General features: G+C 36.9%; 1 protein-coding gene across 2 annotated transcripts in view; it reads left to right on the forward strand.

The window, feature by feature from the left end:
- Positions 1–23,341, forward strand: part of LOC121422338 (DNA-dependent protein kinase catalytic subunit-like) — a 138,228-nt gene that overhangs the window by 43,966 nt on the left and 70,921 nt on the right. For both annotated transcript variants that reach the window (XM_041617316.1, XM_041617315.1), the window contains 14 exons: positions 544–666; positions 3,311–3,405; positions 3,803–3,935; positions 8,086–8,223; positions 8,915–9,186; positions 10,779–10,896; positions 11,855–12,012; positions 12,906–13,008; positions 14,308–14,435; positions 15,607–15,814; positions 16,859–17,037; positions 17,479–17,647; positions 18,176–18,329; positions 22,818–23,002. In XM_041617316.1, the coding sequence (XP_041473250.1) occupies positions 544–666; positions 3,311–3,405; positions 3,803–3,935; positions 8,086–8,223; positions 8,915–9,186; positions 10,779–10,896; positions 11,855–12,012; positions 12,906–13,008; positions 14,308–14,435; positions 15,607–15,814; positions 16,859–17,037; positions 17,479–17,647; positions 18,176–18,329; positions 22,818–23,002 (2,163 nt within the window). The remainder of the gene's footprint in view (positions 1–543; positions 667–3,310; positions 3,406–3,802; positions 3,936–8,085; positions 8,224–8,914; positions 9,187–10,778; positions 10,897–11,854; positions 12,013–12,905; positions 13,009–14,307; positions 14,436–15,606; positions 15,815–16,858; positions 17,038–17,478; positions 17,648–18,175; positions 18,330–22,817; positions 23,003–23,341) is intronic.

Here is a 23,341-nt window from a genome sequence, read left to right on the forward strand (position 1 = left end):
TAATAAGTTAAGAGCGACTTTAGGAATGACTGGTGATCCTTTCTTGTGGTAAATGGTTGATTCATTGGGGATGGTTTAGCGTGAAAGAAAGGATCACCAGTCGTTCTTAAAGTCACTCTTTACTTACATACAGCTTTATGAAACGGCCCCCTGGTATGAAGTTGTGGCTTAACTGTGGATAGCCAACTGTGGCACAAATCTCCAACAGCACAAGTACAATTTATCAATTCATCTGAAAATCATTCATAAATATTGAGAAAAAATATCTAAAATTACATTTCAATCATGAGGGAAGAGTGAAGTGAAAAAAAAGAAGAAACAACAAAAATTTTCGGCTTCCCATAACTTTAGCACAGAGTTAGACAATGATCTAAGTTAAACTAGACTTTAGAATTCGGGCCTTTTTCTGGGAGTGGATTTGAAGAGCTAAGCCCCAAAATAGCATTTTGTACATTTATTAGCGTTATCATAATTGTTATTGAGAATTGGTGGATTATTCATACTAAATGGGCATTATTTTAAGTTATTTTCATTATTTTCTAGATTGTCCCCTCCAAGCTGTGGACTGGTCGATTTGCCGAGGTCCTGTGTAGTTGTGTATTGAAACCTACTTCCCTGGGTTTCAACATGGCTGACACGGTCATCATGAACAACCTCCCTCACACTGTAAGTATTTACTTTTGTCCTGTGACTATTTAAGACCTGCCAACCAGTACGTTTTTTGCAACCCCAAAAATATGTGTTTTGTAAAGAAAAAATATATATTTTTTTACAAAATCGTAATTTATTGAGATAAATCATCTCTATATGTCTCTATTTCATAAAGCGTACACAAATATGGTTGTTAGATCAATGTAATTTCAGGTAACTTTTTTTTTTTTCAATTATTTCGTTAAAACCAGGGTAAGATATACACATGTTTCAATGTTTTTTTTTTTTCATATGCAAGAGCAGTACGCATTTAAGCTTGCATGCAGCTTGAGCGCCGCGATGAGCGAGTGCTCCAAGCATTTTATTATGAAATACACTTTTTTGGGGAAAAATACATTTTTTATCATCACAGAATACAATTTTTCATTCCCAGAGGTTGGCAGGTCTGCTATTTGTATAGGCCCAGTCACATTGTTCCCTGCAACTTGCAGTTGACTGTTTTTGCAACCCACAGATATTTCGCAGGTCACTTGCATTGACAGTATCTTGCACGCAGAAAAGTTTTGAACATGCTCAAAACTTTGTTGCGAGTGATTGCCCGCAACTCGCCAGCAAGACTTGCATTGACAGTATCTTGCACGTAGAAAAGTTTTGAACATGCTCAAAACTTTGTTGCGAGCGAGTTGCGAGTGATTACCCGCAACTCGCCAGCAAGACTTGCATTGACAGTATCTTGCACGCAGAAAAGTTTTGAACATGCTCAAAACTTTGTTGCGAGTGATTGCCCGCAATTCGCCAGCAAGACTTGCATTGACAGTATCTTGCACGCAGAAAAATTTTGAACATGCTCGAAACTTTGTCGCTGGCATATTACAGGTGATTGCCGCAAGTTGCCAGCAAGACTTGCACCGAACAGGGCCTTTCATTACATACAACTATACGCACAACTTAAACATATATTGGATGTTAAGTGGTCTACATTGGTATATTAAGTTAGCACAAGAAACCAGACATACACAACTTTCGAATAGCTTTAGGAAACACTGGGTCGTGTTTTATAAGACTTTTTTTGGAAGTTAGTTTAATATGACCAGGGCCCCGTAACACAAAGGTTAGTGATTGATCATATGCTCGATTTTCACAATTGATTGTACATTGTAGTCAATGGAATCAGTCGTAGAGAAATGTTCTACGATCATTGCTAAGCTTTGTGTTACTAGCCCCTGATGATGTTTGAAGATTTACATGCTGGTGTGAACGATTGCGGGAGTAGTTTACGGTACACCATAACAATAATAATAATAAACAGTTCTTGTATAGCGCCTATCACAATTATGAATAATGTCTCTATATGCTTCCAAAGGACTTGGATATTATTACCCCAGCTGTAGCTAGGCTGCCGTAATTACTATGATTACAGCACACACGCATTTCAAGGAATAAATTCCTGCCAGGTACCCATTCACCTCACCTGGGTTTGAGTGCAGCACAAAGTGGATAAATTTCTTGAAGGAAATTACGCCATGGCTGGGATTCGAACCCACAACCCCCTGTTTCAAAGTCCGGAGACTAATCCACTGGGCCACAACGCTCCACCATGCGTAAAGTCCAGATTGATCCAGTCAATTGTAACTCTATTGAAGTCCATCTGTGTCATGATTTTTTCTACAGAAAATTTGCAAAATGTCCTTTGTAAACAAAGGAGAATACAACAAATTTTCAAGAAATCAATGAATTAATGGATATACATTTATATCTAGAAAACATGCATTTTATATGTTGACTTATCAGATCAATCACAACTCTTTATAAGATGGGCCCCTGGAAGTGCCAGCTATATTACTTTGCCGACTCAAACTTTCCCTTTGCACAAACCTTCTACTCAAGACCCCCACCCGGTCTGTGACTCAGCTTCCACTCCTGGTTTACAGTCCTTTTGAGGACTACACTCATTCCAAAAAGAATACCCTACTTCCCAGCTTCCACTTTCTCGCCTCTCCACTTCTATCTCTATCCATCTCAGTCCTTCCTGGGGCTCAAAGCTTTAGCAATCAGTCATACAACATTTTTCTGCGATTAATTCCATTGACTACAGTGTACAATCAATCTTGAAAAAGAAGTGTATGATTAATCGCTAACCTTTGTGATACAGGACCCAGGACTCTACACATGGTGTACTGTAAAGCACTTCTGTGATTTCTTATCACCTCACACGTGAATGGCGACCCATTCTTGAGTGCTAAATCAGGGCCCTGTCTTACAAAGAGTTATGAATGATCTGATCAATCGCAACTATGGACGGCCAGCAACATCTATTAAGCATGTTTGTGCAAAATATTTTCTAGCTATGATGTATATTCATTCATTCATTGTTGAGAAATCACTTTCGATTTCTTAACTATGCAAGAGCTTGTAACCCCGCCTGGGGCACCTCGGACTTCGCCGGTGACTTAGTGACAATGGACAATCTTTCAGAGGGGAATATCATGCCTGAATTCAATACTTTTTTAAATTCTATTTGTTATTAGGGTTGGGGTTAAATACATTCACATTATTTGTATGCAAGAACAGTGAAAATAATGTCATCTTTTTTAATTGTTCAATTTTGAAAGCCTTTGGACAACTCTTTTTCCCCCCCTCTCTCTTCCTCCTCCCACAGATGAATCAGATCCTTGGTGTATTGTACAACAAGCTACCTACAAACCTACTCAAGGAGCTTCAGACTGTCATTCATGAAAGGATTACTGCTAGCAGGTGAGATCATTGTATTGCTGGAATACTCCCCAGGGAGTGGAGATTGGGCATGCATCATATGCGGGCGAGACTGAATCCAATGATCGGGATAATACATGTTTGAAGCGCTTTGAAATGTCGTTCCAGTGTCATAAAGAAGCAGATTTATCATCTTCAGATTTATAGTCAAGATATCATGATGATACATGGAATTAGTCTAAAAGCAATTTGTGGTATTGTGTGTAATTGCTGGTCTTCAAAGATTTTCTAGATGTTTTTCTTAACTTACATTAAGAGTAATTTGTTTAGCGATTATGAAATTCAATTGATTCTTTACAGAATGAAAAAAAAAAGATATCTGCACTTACCTTATGTGATTAATTTTTTTCATATACATATATTACAATTATTTCACCAGGAATGAGGATCTATTCTCCCTTCTTCCGACGTTATTCAGTGATGAGAATGAACTTGGCTTGGATCACGTACAGCTTCAGCATCTCGTTCTGGGCTACAAGCAGCTACAGAAGGCCAAACTACTCACCAGACAGGTAAGAAATGTCTGGTGAAGGAGCCATGGTGTAGTGGTTCTGACTCTCGTCTTGTAAACAGAGGGTCGTGTGTTCGGATCCCACCGCGGTCTAGCTTCCTTTGGCAAGGCGTTGATCCACACTTTGCCACTCTGGACGCAGGTGCTAAATGGGTACCCGATAGGATGTGAAAGTCATTTGTAGCTTGTCCAGTACTGTGTGCTCCTCATCATGTGACTGACTGGAATACTCCCCAGGGAGTGGAGGATATGCACACATTGTGTGGGAATGACTGATTGAATCCGATGACCGGGGAAATAATATATCTGTAAAGGGCTTAGAGACATTGTTTCGATGTATTAAGCGCTATATAAAAGCGGATTATTACTAAGAAATCCAAGAAAATCCCTTATTCAGTGTTAAAACAGAACAAGATATTGTAAGAAATTCAACCCAAGCTCAGATAACATGGTCATGAATTGAAAATGCAACAGAAATTGAACATACATTGTATTTGGGGGAAAAACACACATTTGTAATAACATGTTCATACTTCTTGTAAGGTAAAAATGTACTTGTATGATGTAATGTCCGAATTATGATTAGTTTTCTCAATGTTGATGGCATCAAATATGGACCTCCATGATGCGATTTGAAAATAATAATTCTATGAAAAATTTCTGCTTTTATGTACTGCTTGATACATTGGAGAGACATCTCTGAAGCACATTGCAGATGCTGTACATGTATATTGTTTCCTCCATTATCGGATTCTTGCTTGTTCACACACAATACATGCACTTTCTCCACTCCCTGGGGTGGATTCCAGAAGTGTTGATCCTTGTCATTGTAACAATGTATTATTTTAGACAATAGAAATATAGACCATATATTTCCTTGAAACGCAGCACACGTAACAGCTGCATTGCTAAAGCCAGGGTAATTATGCTGCATGTACTGTAGAGCGCTTAGAGACTTCTGACAAAAGAAGTATTAAGCGCTATATTATACAGATATTGACTGATGGTGTGTGTAATATAAACATTCTTTGGTCCGCCGGATTTGTATTTTCCCGAGGGGTTATGATCACGAGGGAAAATATTAATCCTTTAGGTGGTCCAAAGAATGTGTTTTTTTACACATCCCATCAGTCAATATCTGATGGGATGTGTAATATCATCATTAGATGATGGGATCTAATATCATCATTAGATAGCCTCTAATGATGAAGATAAAGTTAGGCCTAACGATGCGTGCAGCATGTTTATGATATTCACAGTGATTGATTGAACTGGTTTAGATCTAACGTTAGATCTTGATCTATAGATATCTAAGTAACGTTAGTCTAACGCAGTGAATGACCCTTTTCTAATCAAATCAATTTTGTTTAGGCCTAGCCCTAGATCTAACTCTAAATTCGAGCCTATGCCAGGTCCAGGACCCAAGGCAGGCCGATAATGCATGGTAACATCTAATCCACAAGAGGGCGCCATACACGTAGAAAAATATATTCATGGACCGGTTGGTCAATATATTCATCGAAGGTGGACCGGCTGGGAAAATACATTGATTTCGATCATATCACGTGACGCGCTATGGACCAATCGCGCTTAGCTATCTGTCTTGGCTATCTAATATAAGCAAGTATAATTCTTAAAAAGAGGTGCTCAAAAATTGGTTAGCCCCACCAGAAAATGAACATGTTAAAAGTGTTCAAGTTTTGCCATGTTATAGATAGTTAATTATGGAGTCTGGTGATGAAATATCACATTATATTAGATAGCCAAGACAGCTAGCCAAGCGCGATTGGTCCATAGCGCGTCACGTGATATGGTCGAAATCAATGTATTTTCCCATCCAGTCCACCTTCGATGAATATATTGACCAACTGGTCCATGAATATATTTTTCTACGTGTATGGCGCCCTCTTGTGGATTAGATGTTACCATGCATTATCGGCCTGCCTTGGGTCCTGGACTTGGACTGGGCTCGAACTTAGATTTAGATCTAGGGCTAGGCATAAACAAAGTTGATTTGATTAGAAAAGGGTCATTCACTGCGTTAGACTAACGTTACTTAGATATTTATAGATCAAGAACTAACGTTAGATCTATACCAGTTCAATCAATCACTGTGAATATCATAAACATGTTGCACGCATCGTTAGGCCTAACTTTATCTTCATCATTAGAGGCTATCTAATATAACTGATATTGACTGATGGGATGTGTAAAAAAAAAATTCTTTGGACCACCTAAAGGATTAATATTTTCCCTCAGCGCTGCGCGCTTTGGGAAAATATAACCCCTCGGGAAAATACAAATCCGGCGGCCCAAAGAATGTTTATATTACACACCCCATCAGTCAATATCTGTATATTAAAAAGTTTGTTTCTCTGGGCTCGAACAAGGAGTGCAATTTGTGTTGGGGTTCACTAACTTATGAGGAAAACTATGCATAATCAAATGACAAAGGAGTATGAGCAATACATCAAGCCTTGAAATAAGCACCTGTGAGCCGGGGGCAATTTTTTTTTTAAATTGCCCCCGGCTCACAGGTTTTTTACAGGAACCGGGGGCAATTTTCTGGAACCGGGGGCAATTAAAAAATATATATATATATAACGGTGAACCACACCGCAAATTTGTTTATAGTAAGCACAGCTCCTGTAATTTTTTAATTCGTACATGAATAGCATATGCTAAGTATTAGGCTTATTCAAACATTTAAGAAATCAGATTTAAATGTTTAAGTGTGTTTTGACACTCTCACTCTACATCCCCTTTAGAACCATGCACACACACACATGGGCTAATTCATTTTCATCTTAAATGAACCACTTTTAACGAACCCCCCCAAAAAAAATCTAAATAAATGAATAAAATAAAAATATAGAAAGAGAGAGAGAGATGAAGAGAGAATTCAGATAAAATAATAAATTTAGAAAAAAATAAATAATTTTTAAGGTTTTTTTCATGGTTAGAATCACGGGTGTGGGTGAGTGTTTGTGTGTGATTGTGAGGTGCACTTGGATTGCATATAAATTATGCTAAAGAAATGAAGAAATGAAATCAATATCTAACTCAGTCTATTCAAATTCCAGCACATATACATGTAGCCACAGGCTTTGTAGGCCTACATGTATCTTGTGTATTGTAGGTTCATGTAGGTTTGTAGGTTTTCACAAGTAATTTGAAAACGCAGATCTCCACAGAAAATGCCTTTCACTCTTGGAGAGTCTAAATTCTGTGAAAATGTATTCATTAATAACTTAAATATTCATCACAATGAAGAAATCATAAAGTTTTTTTGACAGTTTTCAAAAATTAACATGAAATCTAAACTCTATCTGAAACGGAAAATCACCATCACTTAGGCCATTACTGATAGAATTCTCACCCAGAGCTCTGGCAGAGATTATGAGCTCAAACTGGCTAGCTAACACCACACTCAAGTGCACGGCGTCCTCCTATTTTTTTTTAGATGGAGCCTTGTTTGATGATTTATTGTCTGATATTTACCCCTCTCCAAGAAAGTAATTAAAAAGCTACAATTCTGTTTCAACAAGCAAAGTCGGCGACTGTGAGGATAAAAGACTCGCACATCTAATGCTGTGAACAGGGATTTATCTCCTGTGCAATTCAAATTACTTTATCGCAGAATTGTGATATCCCAATTGGAAATGTGTGCATTAGAAATTGGACATGGTGAAGTATGGAAAAACCGCTACCCGAAGCACGCGCGCACATGTATTACAGGAAAAAAAGACGGACGTAGCTCACTTTTTATGGTACAGAAAAAAACACGCACTTGGCAATTTTAAACTGTGTTCATCGTAAATTGAAAGTTACTTGATTTTGGCTTTTCAGATATTTAAATTACATGTATGATATGGCTTCACTGCTCACTCACGGCGGGCGCAATTACCTGGAAAATATTTGCGCCCGGTCATCAAAATTTTGATGATTTTGGGGCTTTATGGGCGCAATTGATGGCTTTATGAGCGCGGATTTGCGCTCAGCGCCCACTTATTTCAAGGCTTGCAATACATGTATGTACATATTAGACTTTGCCAGCTACTCTTTTGAATTAAGTGTTCAGTTATGTGTAAAAAGAATAAAAATCAGTAGTTTCTTGTGAATTATATTTATTTTGATAGACGATGAACCAGGCTTCGTCCATCTTGGACTGCGTGATGCGTGGACTGGTGAAGAGAGGCGAGAACGGACAGGAAGCTAGGAAAATGACCCCCTCGGAGATTGACCTAGGTCAGAGCTTACTGGAGCTTGCATTCCAACTTGGGGTACAGGTTAGTGTTAGGTCGAACCTGTGTCCGTGTCCACACATAGAGAAGGACCTTCTGTCTGCCAAGACCACAAATACTTTTACATTTTATATTCTGGCCCATCATAATGGCATGCTTACCAAATTTATGAACTGCTGGAAGAAACATATCCCATTTAGGCTTATTTATAAAATGTAAGAAGTTATAGAAGCTTTTCAATTGCTGAATTATTCAGCATATTTCTGAGGCGATAATTCAAATGTTTACTTAATTTCACCTGCTTTTTTTATTCTAGTTTGGAATGCCATTTTGTATGTTTTATCAATGATTCCACAATCTGTTTTTTAGATTTTTTTTCTCTCTATCTGTAAAGATCACAATTGATATATATATTTTTCTGAATTATTTAGCATATTTCAGAGGCGATAATTCAAATGTTTTCTTAATTTCACCTGTTTTTTTTTTATTCTAGTTTGGAATTCCATTTTGTATGTTTTATAAATAATTCAACAATCTGTTTTTTAGATTTATTTTTTTATCTGTAAAGGTCACATTTGTACATTTGATATATATATATTTTGCTGAATTATTTAGCATATTTCTGAGGCGATAATTCAAATGTTACTCAATTTCTCCTGCTTTTTAATTCAAGTTTGGAATTCATTTTAGTATGTTTTATCAATGATTCAACAATATATCTTTCTTCAATTATCAGACAAACGGTTTGATTGACTGCATGTTGGATAGTACCCCCATCGTCAGCAGTTCATCGCGGTCTGTGACTTCGAGGTTGTCTGCCGCAGAGACCAGCCTAGGCATCCTGTTCCTGACCACCTACAAGCAGCCCATCATGGACCAGCTGGTTAAGCACGGACAGGACACGGTGTACCAGCTGAGTGACCGGGTCCGAGAAGACAAGCAGAGCGTCGGGATGATCGTCTACGGCTTGCTGGAACATGCTGTGGGCAGCAGGGATATCAGAAAAAGGTTGGATACAATGACCCATCGAGAAATCAATTGAATGAAAATAATTTGGTTTGATTTGTAGAATTAGAAATGTTGTAAAGATTCTTTGAGCTACCCCAAAATGGAGCATACATTTGCACATTTGCACATTTGCTCATAGATGTGCTAAGAAGTTATCCAAAATTTATGTAATACCATGATTTTGTTTGAATTGTGCTGTAAATGCTGTACGGTATGATATTTCAAATCCTAATACTCTGAAGGGGGGGGCATGAAGAATCTTCTACACAAATTTTTTTTTACTGCTGCGCTCACTGACTTTTACTTTCAAGTCTCGTGCAAGTGTCAAGACCAAATTTGCTATGCCGGGGTACACAGTTACAAAATTTCACAACATTATATTCATGCATATAGGACGCCAAATCGCTCAAAAACATGATTTCATGTAGAGCGATTCTACCGACTACCAACCACCTTGCGTGCATTAAGATTATTACACATTACAAATGCGAACCAAAGGAGAGTAGGCGCAGTGTCCATAGGAACAATAAAAATCTATTTCATGAGAGAAAAGAAAGGGATAAAAAGATAGGAAATTTGTAGAATTCATCAAAATTGTATTGACCAGACCCCGGACCCACTGGAAAATGGCTGTTCGTACCAAGAAATCCGATAGGAAACAGCTTTAGAACAAATATCCGTCATCAATCGTCGAATCATGTGCCGGAACTTGGGATGGAAGTGGCGACACAATCACCCAGCCCTATGACATAGAACTGACTTTGAAGAGACAAAATATTTCGCCAGCGCGACAAGTATCGGCCATGAAATTGGTTTATGGCGGGTGGTCAGTCCTAATGTACATAAGGGGTGCCAATGAGCAAATTTGAATCTGTTGCATTCGTTGGTCACCAATGTTTATGTGCATAATAATAATAATAATGATAGCTGGATTTATAAAGCGCTTTTTGCCTGAGGATACGAAGCGGTGCTATTATTACCCCGGCTTTAGCTTGAGCTACCATCACTCAGTGCTTTGAAGGAAATATCCTGCTGGGTACCCATTCACCTCACCTGGGTCGAGTGCAGCACAGTGTGGATATTATTTCTTGCTGAAGGAAAACATGTCATGGCTAGGATTCGAACCCACGACCCTCTGTTTCAAAGGTGAGAGTCAGAACCACTAGACCACGATGCGCCCTCTAGAATCTAGAATCTAGAATCATAGAATCAGAGTCATTGTTCTAAACATTGGATTCTGACTAGGGGCTGTTCATAAATTGTATGAGTTACTTTTAGAACGACTGGTGGTCCTTCTTGTGGTAAATGGTGTTCATTGTTGATTATTAAGCGAGTAAGAAAGGATCACCAGTCGTTCTTAAAGTTGCTTAACTTACAAACAGCTTTATGAAGCACCCACCTGGTCAATTTTCTGCACAAATGACACGAAAACTAGTTAAAACTTAAATTTTTTTTACAGATGCTTAGAAAATTAGGTGGTCGATAAGGGGTAGGTCCAACCATACACTTGTACATAGACAATATGCATTTTCGGCAACAATTCATGAATTTATGATTTGTTTTTCTTTTATCTCTCGCTTCTTTTCTGGTAGATATGGGATGGCTATTTACAGTGCTGTCCTGACACAATGGGATACTCTCTCAAACCTTGGTCAAGACGATGATTTTGTTCTCAACCTTATCAAGAAAGTTCTTCAGATTGATTTCAAGGTAGGTCACTGCATTGATAAGAGACAAAACATTTTGGATAGTCAGAGTTCTTGCAACAAAATATAGTCAGTGTTTATTTCAGGTAAATAAAAGATTGAGTCCGCACTTTTATGGGATACTTGTGTTTCCGTTAGCGATTTTGTATTTATGACATATTATTATAGACCTAAAAATTTATTTTGTACTCATTTTTGTCTCTGCTGAATGGAGTCCGTTCCTGGTGGTCTGTTACAAAAATGTTGAAGGTTTGGTTCAACTTGCTCTTATTTCTGCATCAATTATGTTTACACTGGTACATTACATAATGATCCTTGGGTAATACCACATGTGTGTTTATGAGGGTGATGGGGTCAAAGGTTATCAAGGGGTCAAAAGGTCAAGTCATATGTTTGTGTCCATCCTTATTTGAAGTTTTTGTTCAACTTGCTCCTGTTTATTTATTTCCTCATTGATTTGATCACACTTAGTTCAAATGAACCTTGGGTTATACCACATGTGTGTTTATGAGGATGATGGGGTCAAAGGTCATCCAGGGTTCCAAAGATCATATTGTATTTTTAATTGATTGCAAAATCAGTTGAGTGTCATAATAATAATGATAATAATAATAAACAGTTGTATAGTGCATATCACAATTATGAATAATGTCTCTATGTGCTCTCAAAGGACTTGGATATTATTACCCCAGCTGTAGCTTGGCAGCCGTAATTACTAAGATTACAGCACACATGCATTTCAAGGAATAAATTCTTGCCAGGTACCCATTCACCTCACCTGGGTTGAGTGCGGTACAATGTGGTCAAATGGTTCAGAATCTGCATCCAGTTTACCAAGGATTCCACCCAGTCTCCATTCTTCCCTTTGAAATATATGAAACAAAACCTCAGTGAATATGACCTTCATTGTACTTCTTTATCCTCTCAAGAATATATCTTTAATCTTGTTACCCTCCGTCCAGTTTGCCAAGGATTCAACCCACCCTGCTTTCCGCCCTGTGTTCAACCAGTACCTGGGCATGCTACGGGACACCAAGAAATCTCTTGCCTGGAAAACGCAAGTCCTCGATGTCCTCTACTTCTTCGCCAGTGTACCAGAGAAGGAAGAAAAGGAACTGAAGTAAGATCACATTTATTAATGTTCCATTGTATATAATTGCATATACTCTACTGCGCTTGATACTTGGTATCATGTTATTACCCTATAGCTGAGCCGCCATATAGGTGCTAAAACATTCAAGGAATAAATCTTACCTGGTGCCTATTCACCTTACCTGGGTCTAGTGCAGCACAGTGTGGGTAAATTTCTTGCTGATGGAAAACATGCCGTCAGGCGCATTCGCGTACGCAAATTTTCAATCGACTTGAAACACCCATTTTCATGAGGCCCCCACAATACATATATTGTTCTGATATAAAATTGGAATATCATTGTTATTAAGTCATATGGGACATGAAAATTTTTGAATGTCTTAAGGCCACTGCACACCTTACGACCCGACCGGTCGCCGACTGGCTTGCGACTGGGTGAGGGGAGATGTGACGTCACAGCTCTTGTCAGCTTGAGCGTCGCAGACCAGTCAGAGACAAGTCGCAAGGAAAATCAGAAGGATTTGACATGTCGAATCCTTATGACTGGGTCGCAAGCTCAATCCAACCTCCAGCCAATCAGACAGCAGAGCTGCATAACACGTATTATGTTAAACAACGTGCATACGCAGTAGTAAGCGCAATTTCTCAGATGCTATGCCAAAAAGCAAAAAGCGCATGCGTGAGTCGCAGATCGGCTCGCAAGGTGTCCGGTGTCGAGGCTTACTACTGCCTTGCGATTCATCTCCCCTCACTCAGTCGCAAGCCAGTCGCCGACCAGTCGGGTCGTAAGGTGCGCGGTGGCCTTTATACTTACTCAAATATTATTTTTATTATTATGTGATACATAATAGACTTGGATATTTTGGAATGTCATACAAGTCATGTAATCATTTCATTTTGTTCTTCCTGACTGTGATGTAGATCTGCTCTTGACCTTCTTGTAGCAAACCACTTTCCTCTCAAGTCTACAGACCTTGATGTTGGAAGCCCTAGCTACAATGACTACATTATGGCTCTCAACAAGGTAACATACTGGAATCCGGAGAGGATGGGGGGGGTGGCTACTTGCATCTATTTGGAGAACTGTCCGATCTCTCTTATCCGGCCTCCCCTTATCTGGATCTCTCTATTATCCGGACGCACACTTGCCAAGATTTTTTTTTTTTTTAATTCAATCTAGTACATGAGGAAATGAGATTTCAATCTAAACTCAATCGTGGGGGTAATACGTAATCTCACTTTGATTACATATATTTCCCAATAATATAGTCAACCTACAAAAAATTATTTTCATGAAATTATCTCACCCAAATCATCAAAAGAACAAAAGGCATGATTATTTCCAGTAAATCGGTGCAGCGCAAACATTTCATCACGTTTCTCTTTTTGCTTCGCGGAAAAAACAACACATGTCTCGCTAGCTAACATTAGGCCTCAATACGGACAGCGCCATCTCTCATGTTTGAGCCTACAGTCAGTGTAACAATGGCTGACATTGTGAAACTGCGATACTCACCGCAATGATCTAATGGTAAAACTTGGTTTCATCGAGTCATTCTCTTTCTTTCGAGGTATGCTCGATGTATACCTCAGTCATTTTAGCAGTTTATGGCCATCAATCTATTTCATTTACGTAAAAACACTGCCTATAATTTGCAATGTTACTGCAGTGAATACTGTCTGTACGCCCACTACAATAGTGTAGCTACCGCCGTTGTCCTGGGAAGGCAACTGGCAGTGCAGCTGTGTGTATTTGATATTGGGTCTCCCAGATCCGGATAAATCCCTTATCCGGATTGGTGCTGGTAACTCTTAGGGGGTGCTGACATTTATTGGGTGAATTGGGTTGTACCAGTAGCAGATCACTCGGGGGGGGGGGGGGATGCTGACATCTCTTGGGATGTGCCAGTGCCAGATCACTCTGGGAGTGGGGGGATTGCATCTATTTGGTGTATTGGGATGTGCCAGATAACTCTTGATAGAGTGGGGGGGGGGGATGCTGACATCTATTGGGTCTATTGGGATGTGCTAGTGTCAGATCACTTTTTATAAATCTCTTAAATATTCCTATTATTCCTTGCTTTTCTCCCTCATTTGTCTGAACTCAAATGTTCAAAACCCTTTGGCATGGGTCCATTCAGTGTATTGTTTTTCACTAGATGTAAAAGCTTTTGATTTCGTATTTTTGAAGCACATGTTTATAAAATGTATACATGTATGTGCTGGCGACAGTTAATAGATACCCATCCTCCTTTGTAATGACTAGATCTTTGATGGTACTGGGCATTTAACATACTCAATGATTGTTCTTGCTCTATCCAAGATTCTTACATCCCTTGTGATGAGCCAAAGCCTGATGCTTCTTGAGCTAATCATCAGCATCCTCTGCCGAGATGAGAAGCACAGTTACGAAGACAAGATACAGGGCGCCCTCTCGTCATTTGCCAAGCGGTGAGTCGTGCGTCTTTGTTCCAGACCCAGTTTCATGAAACCTTGTCATCGATAATACAACAGCCCATTTTTAATACTGTAAACACTGAATTCATATGTGTGTGATCAGGGTTGTCACTGGAACTTTTGGAGAGGTGAAAATTTGATCGACAGACTCCTATGCCATGGGATGTAAGAATGATGAAAACCAGAAGTATGTAGTTTTCAGATCGTACACATTGCAAAAATGCCACTTTTGTATGATTTTATTTTCTTTCAGGGGGGTATTGACATCTAATCGTGTGGAGTGCCATAGAGACATTCTATCATAATGTGACATGCACAAAGCAAGAAATGTTTATTAGTATTACTATTATTATTGTTATTATTGTTTGTATATTTATTATCATCATTATTGTTATTATCATTATTATTATTCTTATGATTCTCTTTGTTATTTTTCTTTGTGTTATTAATATTATTATTATTACTGTTATTAGTATGATTATTAATATTTTTCTGATTCTTGCTAATATTTATATTTTTTTGTCTGATTCTTGTTAATATTTTTTTTGTCTGATTCTTGTTAATATTTTTTTTTGTCTGATTCTTGTTAATATTTATATATTTTTTTGTCTGATTCTTGTTAATATTATTAGTGCCAGGTGAGCAGGTATGATAATTGCTGCATTGAGTGCTGGTCAGAAATTTTTGGAGTAATGGAAGGTTCTTACCAGCGTTGACCAAAAAAGGGGTAGCACCTTTTTGAATTTCGGAGCCATGTCTTTCTTGCAGGAATCCTGCGGTGTTTCATTTTCAATCATCTTATTATGTCACAGACGAAGTAACAGGGAATGTGGGAAAGCTGCCATGACACGTCACTGAGTTTTGATAAGTTGCCTTATGGATGTTCAACCTCTTTTTGTTGGCTATTTTAAGTGTAATTTCTATGTTATTTCAATTTTTTACCATTTTAACTACATGTATCTTAGGTTGAAGTTTATAAGGTTTGTTCTTTCTTGCCACTGCCCTCATACATATTAAATGCATGTATAATTTCATTGTGTATTCTTGTATATAGTATATGCTTGATGATTGCTCTTTATGAGTGAAAAATAGAGAAATGCTTGAATTGAATTTAATTTACAGTTAGAACTTGCATGCATATTTTTATATAATTGATATAATGCAGCCTTCCCCCGGAGAAGCAGTCTGCCGCTGCCAACATCCCGTTTGAGATCTTCAAGCAAGACAGGCGCTACTCCAAGGAGATTCGTAAAGCCGCCATCCAGCGGGTCTGCATCCCTCTCCTCAGGCAGGCCTCTCGGGATGCCATGGTGGCCTTTTACAAAGGTCACATCCATGATCTGGTTTCTCTGCTAGAAGCTAGGCTCACTAAGGTAATCAATATCATGTGTTTGTTTATTTATTTTCTAAGTTACTTTTGTTAGTTTTTAAGTCTCTTAATAAGCAGGCACCTTTATATCTGCGTGATTTTTGGACCCTATACACCCCTCGCAGGAATGTACGAGCCTCCAGTGACCCATTCCGTCTCACATATAGAATCACTAAAAAACTGGCTGGAGATAGGACTTTTACCATAACCGCTTCAAAATATTGGAATCGCTTACCTATTACTCTTAGACAATCACCATCTGTTGCTTCATTTAAAAAGGGACTTAAAACCTTTCTTTTTTCCAATCCAGATTTTTAGGATTGTAAGGTTTCATTTGTATAGTTGTAACAATTTCTTTTTTCTTGTTGTGAGCGCTTTGGACCATTCTGGGAAAAGCGCAGTATATAAATAACAATAACAATTTATTTATTTGTTGAGTTGTTTGTGTATATAGGTATTCATATACTTATTTATTTAGTGTTTTATGAGTTAAACCTGCCTGTGCATATAGAAGCTAGGCTCACCAAGTTAATCGACACGGTTCTAGATGTTTTTTTTTGTTTTTTTTGTTTTCTGTATTTCATGAATGTGTTTCTTTAGTTATGTATTTGTTTTTCAGTTATTTCTGTATAATTTGCCTGTTTATATATTTATTCATTTATTTATTTATTCATTCATTCATTCATTCTTTTATTCATTCATTCATTCATTCATTAAGCTTTGTAGCCCAGTGAACTAGTCTCTCGACTTTGTACAGGCAGGAAGTAATTCCTCAACAAGTTGGATAGGTGTGCCTTATAAATACCCTTTACTATATTCATAATAATCATAAAACAATCACTGAAAAGGTTCATTTGATTGGTGTGTTGACATGGGAATATTTTTCTTATTTCACGATTACAAAAATTTATCTGTCGTTTGGGCGAGCTTTATGGCGGAAAGCTTCGTCAAACCATCATAGCTGGCGCTGTCGCTGATGCAGCACGACAGCTACTACAGCTATGACGGTCTGACGCATCAACCCATTTATCTGGTTTCCATTTTTCAGAACCCTGTGCAAGCGTTCGAGAACCAACTTGTGTCCAAGATCTGTTACTTTGAGCTGATTGAAGTGCTATACTCCAGGCTGAACAGGGATGACCTCCACACAAAGGACTCTGCTCTCAACCGAGAATATTGCCATGGCAAGGTCGAGAAGGGCAATGAAATGTCCACTGCATTGACGAAGTAAATGATAACAATTTTTTTTTCAGCAAGAACTAACAAACCGTTTGAGGGATCAACTTTAAACTTAATTGGTTGTATGGATATTGTAGGGATTTCGATCTGATTAGATTGGGGGTAATAATCTCAAAGGACAAAGGTCACATTAGTCATATACCATGAAAAAATCTTGCTCTTGTGATAATTAAAGATAGATTTTGATGGTCATGAGGTCAAAGGTCTACAGACACACAGGCCAATATTTGAAAAATGAAAAAGTGAGGTGTTACTAAATTGGTATGTTGTTTTGGATCTGATGGAGGCATACATTTCGACTGCAGGTAGTCAAGAATTTGAGTAGAAATCATTTATTGTAGATACAAGGTCAGCTCACTCCAGCAGCCATCAAAGAATTGTTCCTTTATAAATTTTTATTTTTCTTCCTCCTGTTCTTTGTTCCTGGAGGGCATCACTTGGAGCTCGCAATGAGGATTGCCGTGGGGAAACGGTTGCCGTGGAGCTGAGACGCCAGTTTCACTGCGCTGCATTCAACTGCTGTGCTGCCATCATCAGTTGCGTTCAGGACAACGTCAAATTCTTCAATGCATTCATCTTCAGTGAGAATTTGTCTAAGGTAGGCAGAACTCGCTCTGTTATTGAATCCTTTCAAAATGATAATAACCGGTGTGTCGGCTCATTTGATAAGAGCGTCCATCTCACGACTGGGAGGTCAGGAGTTCAATCTCTGGCCGCGTCAGACCAAAAGACGTTAAAAGATGAGAGTTGCTGCTACCCTGTTTGGTGTTCAACAATTCCAGGGATAGAGTTTTGTCAATCTGGCGCTGCACACTAGCTGCCGGGCCCAAGACCAATTGGGCAAAAGAATTTTTTGGGATATTTTTATTTTCTATTATGTTATCTTGTATCATAATGAGATAATATAACCTAAAATCAATTGTAAATCTTAATAACATGGTTTGCCATAGACTAACAAGTGATATCAGTTGTAAGATTGGATTTATAATCAATGTTGCAGTCACCTTGCATTCCATAGTTAAGATTGATTTGATCCTTAACACACCCTTTGTGAAAATGGGCTTTTTTCTATCACAGATATGAATCAATCTGTAACTTGTATCTCAAATGTTCATTGTCCCATTAGGGCCAGTTCCTGTTGGACAACCTAGTGGACCCCAAGAAGGAGTACAAGTTTGCCATTGAGGCTGATGCCCCCGTGGAACGCAAGAAGAGGTTTGTGGCCATCCGCAGCCAAGCGAGGGAGGCAAATGCACCCGAGGAATCCGGATATGTTTCAGGTCGGCGATTTAATTGATTCTGCAGAGTGATGATTTAACCCTATCTAGGCCGGGGTATTTTGGGATTTCCTATGGCGGGGGGGGGGCCTCCCAGGCCCCTCCCTAAGATCTCGGCTGTCGACCGCGCGATCGCGCCGAAAATTGGCACGCGGGTTGCCTGGGACATAATCTACAAGATTGTATAGTAATTTATTTCATGCGAATCGCTATTAAGTGATTATGCTAATTTATGCGTAATTAGTATGCAAAATCATACTTTTCCCTCTAACTCCCTAAATAAAGCTCCAAATGTACTAATTTTTGGTTTAGAAACTCTTTGTGGTTTCCTTAGCTAGTGTACATGAAAAAAATTGTGATATCAAATCATTTTCTTATGTATTATATTGTTTTTTTTGCAATTTCTTATGTATTATATTGTTTTTTGCAATTTCTTATGTATTTTTTTGTTTTTTGACCTTATGTTTTTCATTGTTTTTTCAATGAAATTTGTTGGGGACACTTCTGTGGTCATAAAAAGCATAAAATGAATACATTTAGACTAGAAAAACTAAAAATAATCAAACATTTATGAATTTTGGTTGAAGACACAATTTGCATTGACTTTGTACACGAAATCACGTTTTTGAGCAATTTTCGGTCTGACATGCACTTACATAACGTTGCGTAATTTCGGAACCACGTACCCGGGTGACGTAAAATTGGTCTCAAAAGTTGCGCAAGAGTTGAAAGTAAAAAGTCAGCGAGCGGCGCGGTCAAAAAATTTCGCACGGCGAAAATATCGCGCGATTCGTTGAGGGGGGCCTCCGAGACCCCCCGGCCTAGATAGGGTTAATGAAGTGCTTGGTTTAAAAATCAAAGAATATGGGGAATTGTGGTTTTTTACTGGTACACATTCTGGCGATTTATGGATGTTTTGTTTGTTTTTTTTTTTTTTTTTATTTGTATGTTCTCATTTACATCGTCACTGTACATAGAACAAAAATAAAATCAACATCATGATATACATTAGAATTCAACATAAAAAAAAAAACATTTTATAAATATAGCAAGAAAGAATTTTAAATACATGTTCAATAGTAAGCAAACATAACGCCTAAATTGACTATTCAATTTTTGTTTTGCATTTTTTCCAAAAAATACTTCTTTTTATATTTGCTCTCCATTTTATTTCTTCTATGAATATTTCAAATATTTCTTTAAAATTTGATTTTCTTTTTTGTTGAAAAATTGTATAAGAAGCTAAATTGATTAATACATTAAAGAAAGATATAACGTTTTGTCCATTACCACCATGTCTACCAATCACAATATCTTTATAATTAATATCCACATTTTTAATATTCAGATTGATGGTAACACAAAAGTTACTGAATTTTAACCAAAAGAGTCTAGAATAATGGCAATCATAAAATAAGTGATAATAGTTGTCAATAGTTTTACATTTAAGACAAAGTGGAGATTCTGCCAATTTAAATCGAAACAAATATTCATTTGACATCAAAAGTTTATACAAAAATTTAAAGTTGAATTCAGCTAAACGAAATTCTTCAATGAAAGTAACTTTTTCTTTCCAGATATTGTTCCAAATCAGATTTTCTTTGAAATAAAGTGACCAATATTGCTCATTATTTGGGGTTATAAACTTGTTATCCACAAGAAAATTGTATAATAATTTAGAAAGTTTAAAAGATAAATGTTTACTTTGTTTTATATGTATGACAGGATCATGATCCTTCAATTGAAAGTAGCTAACAATTGAATGATTTAAGCAATGTTTTTCTTTAACCAAAATGTTTTTCCATTTTTCTGGTATACAACTCCAAATTAATTTCGATTCACATAAATAATTTCCTTTTTTCTTTAATTTTGCATGAATACGCAATATATCCAATAGTCCATCGCTGTTAATAATATCTCCAATAACAAGAATGTCTGAGCATACCCAATGCTTCCAAAACAAACATTTATTCTTATACAAAATGTTTTTATTACCCCATAACAATTGTTGCCTAATATCTTCACCTGTATTTTCAAAAGAGGGTTTGTTATTACACATTTCCAAGCAATTATACATTGACGATAAAATAATGGAAGTTGTTTCATTTCAGGCATTTGACATTCTTTTTCAAAAGACATTTTCAGAACAAGTGAATTTGGTCCAAAGTAATTGAGGTGTAGTTCAGGAAGGAACTTCCATCTAAAATTGTGATCCTTTTTTTCAAATAGATTGTTTAGCCAAACTGTTTTTAGGGCGTTACATTGTGAGACAAAATCAGGCATATTTATTCCTCCTTTTTCAGTTCTACCAATCATTGTTTTTCTTTTTATTTTATCTCGCCCTTTCCAAATAAACTTCAATATAATTTGTTCAACTTTTTTATTAATGTGATCAAGCATGGGAAATACAGTCATTAAATAGGTTATATTTGAAAGAATTAAAGATTTTAATACAGTAACTTTTCCGAAAAATGTTAAATACCGGCATTTCCACAATAATACTTGGTTTTCAATTTTTGTAACTTTTTCTTTCCAAGTTTTTTCATAAGCATCAAACATATTTTTACTAAAATACACCCCTAGAGTTTTGATAAACACACTTTTCCAATCAATCTTTTGAAAAAAATTGCAATTAAAATTTCCAAAGCTAAAACCTGAGCTTTTCGAAACATTTAACGATGGTCCAGCAACTTTGCAAAAGGTTTGGACTCTTTCCATTACTTTTTTTAAAGACAGTTCATCCGCTACAAATACTGTGGTGTCATCAGCAAATTGACTTATCTTGATCTCAACTGAATTATTTACATTATTCGTCAAAGTAATACCTTTAATGTTATTATTCTTATTCAAATCAATTGACAAAAATTCTACAACTACTAAAAATAACAGGGCAGACACTGGACAACCTTGTCTCACTCCTCTAGTTAGAGGGAAATAAACTGACTGCCAATTTAAATTCATTATACAACTTTCTGCATCAGCATATAAGGCTTTTATATAACTTATGAATTTATTACCGAAATTAAATTTTTCAAGGGCTTTATAAAGAAAATTCCTATCAACTTTATCAAAGGCCTTTTCTAGGTCCAAAAATAAAATAGCCCCCGATTTTTCATGTTTTGTCATATAATTTATCACATCATCAATAAGTCTTATACTGTTTCCAATAAAATGGCCTTTTAAGTAGGCATTTTGATCGAACGAAATACATGATCTTAATACTGGTTTCAATCTCTCTGCCAAAACTGATGCCAATATTTTGTAATCAGTGTTTAAAAGACTGATAGGCCTCCAGTTGGATAGTAAATCTTTTCGTCCCTTTTTATGCAAAAGTGTAATAACAGCTCTATTTTGACTAACTGATAAATTCCCAACTGATAACGAATGGTTAAATAAATTTAACAAAATAGTTTTTAAATGATCCCAAAAGCATTTGTAAAATTCAAACGTTAAACCATCTGGACCTGGACTTTTACCAAGTTTTGAATTTTGGATAGCTTTGTTACATTCATGAATTGTAAGTGTGCTATCACACATTAATTTTTGTTTTTCGTTTAATGAATTTTCTATGTGAATATTTTCAAAATAATCATTAATATCCTTACTTTCTATATTTTCCGATTTTGAAAAAAGTTCTGAGAAATATTCCACCTCAGCAGTCAAGATATCGTTTTGACTTGTGAAAACTTTACCATTGTGTTCCACTTTAAACAAATTCTTCTGTTGATAATTTCTTTTTTCAAGACCTAGAAAAAATTTGTTATTACGTTCCCCCTCTTCATACCACTTGATTTTGGATCTTACTAAAGCTCCATGAACTTTATAATCATAAAGATTATTTAGTTCTCTTCGAATTTCTTTAATTTCTTGATTCTGTTTCGTAGATATAATTTTCTGCTTGGTAAGATAATCAAGTCTTTGTTGTAAATATACTTGTTTACATTTTATATTGTTAGATTTATCTATACAAAAATATATTGATTTTTGTTTGACATCTTTTTTGAATAAATCCCAAAGTAATCTTATATCAGCTACTTGATTATTAATATTTTCCCCAAGGTCTTTTATTAAAGCAATAATTATTTTTTTGTATTCAGAGTCTTGTAACAAAGAGTTATTGAGTTTCCATAAACCTTTGCCCTTTCTAAATTTGTTGAATTCAATTTTTATTTTTTTTATTTTTTTTATTTATTTTTTTTATTTCTTTTTTTTTCATATGAAACACAAAGCAGACAAGTCTGGAAGTCCTGCATATACATGTAGAGATTGGATATACGTACAAGTCATGTTCGTGATAGAATTGCCCAATATCACATAATTTTCTGTTCAACATCTTAATTTGAAATGGATCCTAGACCATTTTACACAGAATTTCTTTGAACCAGTCAGTATTTATACTATCAATTCTGTTCTATGAGATTGATTTAGAGAAATGTCAGTACATGGTATTGTCCCTGAGATGATGTGATCGTGTGTGTTTTAATTTGTTAGGCCCCGCCCACTACCTATCATCCCAGTATCTATCCGACAGCAGCCTGAGCGAAGACGTGAATCAGTTTGACTTCTCAAGCAGCATCAGGCATTTCAGCGGCTCTGTGGAGAGTCAGAGGGATGTGGCAGGGGGTAGTCAGGGAAGCCAGGGGAGCCAGCGGTTGGGACCCATGGTCGGGAGACAGGTGAGTGATACTGGTGATGATAATGATGGTGGTGATGATAATGATAATTGTGGTGATGATAAGGATGATGATTAAGATGGTGATGATAAGGATGGTGATGATGATGATGGTGATGATGATGATGGTGATGATAAGGATGGTGATGATGATGATAAGGACGGTGATAATTGTGGTGATGATGATGATGGTGATGAAGATGGTGGTGGTGGTGATGCTGATGATTTTGATGATGATACTGATGATGATGAAAATGATGATGATAATAATGATTAATGATGCTGATGTTGATAATGGAAGTGATGGATGTTATAATCCTGATGATGAGGAGGATAATGGTGA

Source organism: Lytechinus variegatus, chromosome 10 (assembly GCF_018143015.1).
Source record: "Lytechinus variegatus isolate NC3 chromosome 10, Lvar_3.0, whole genome shotgun sequence".
In the NCBI taxonomy this organism is placed as follows: Eukaryota; Metazoa; Echinodermata; class Echinoidea; order Temnopleuroida; family Toxopneustidae; genus Lytechinus; species Lytechinus variegatus.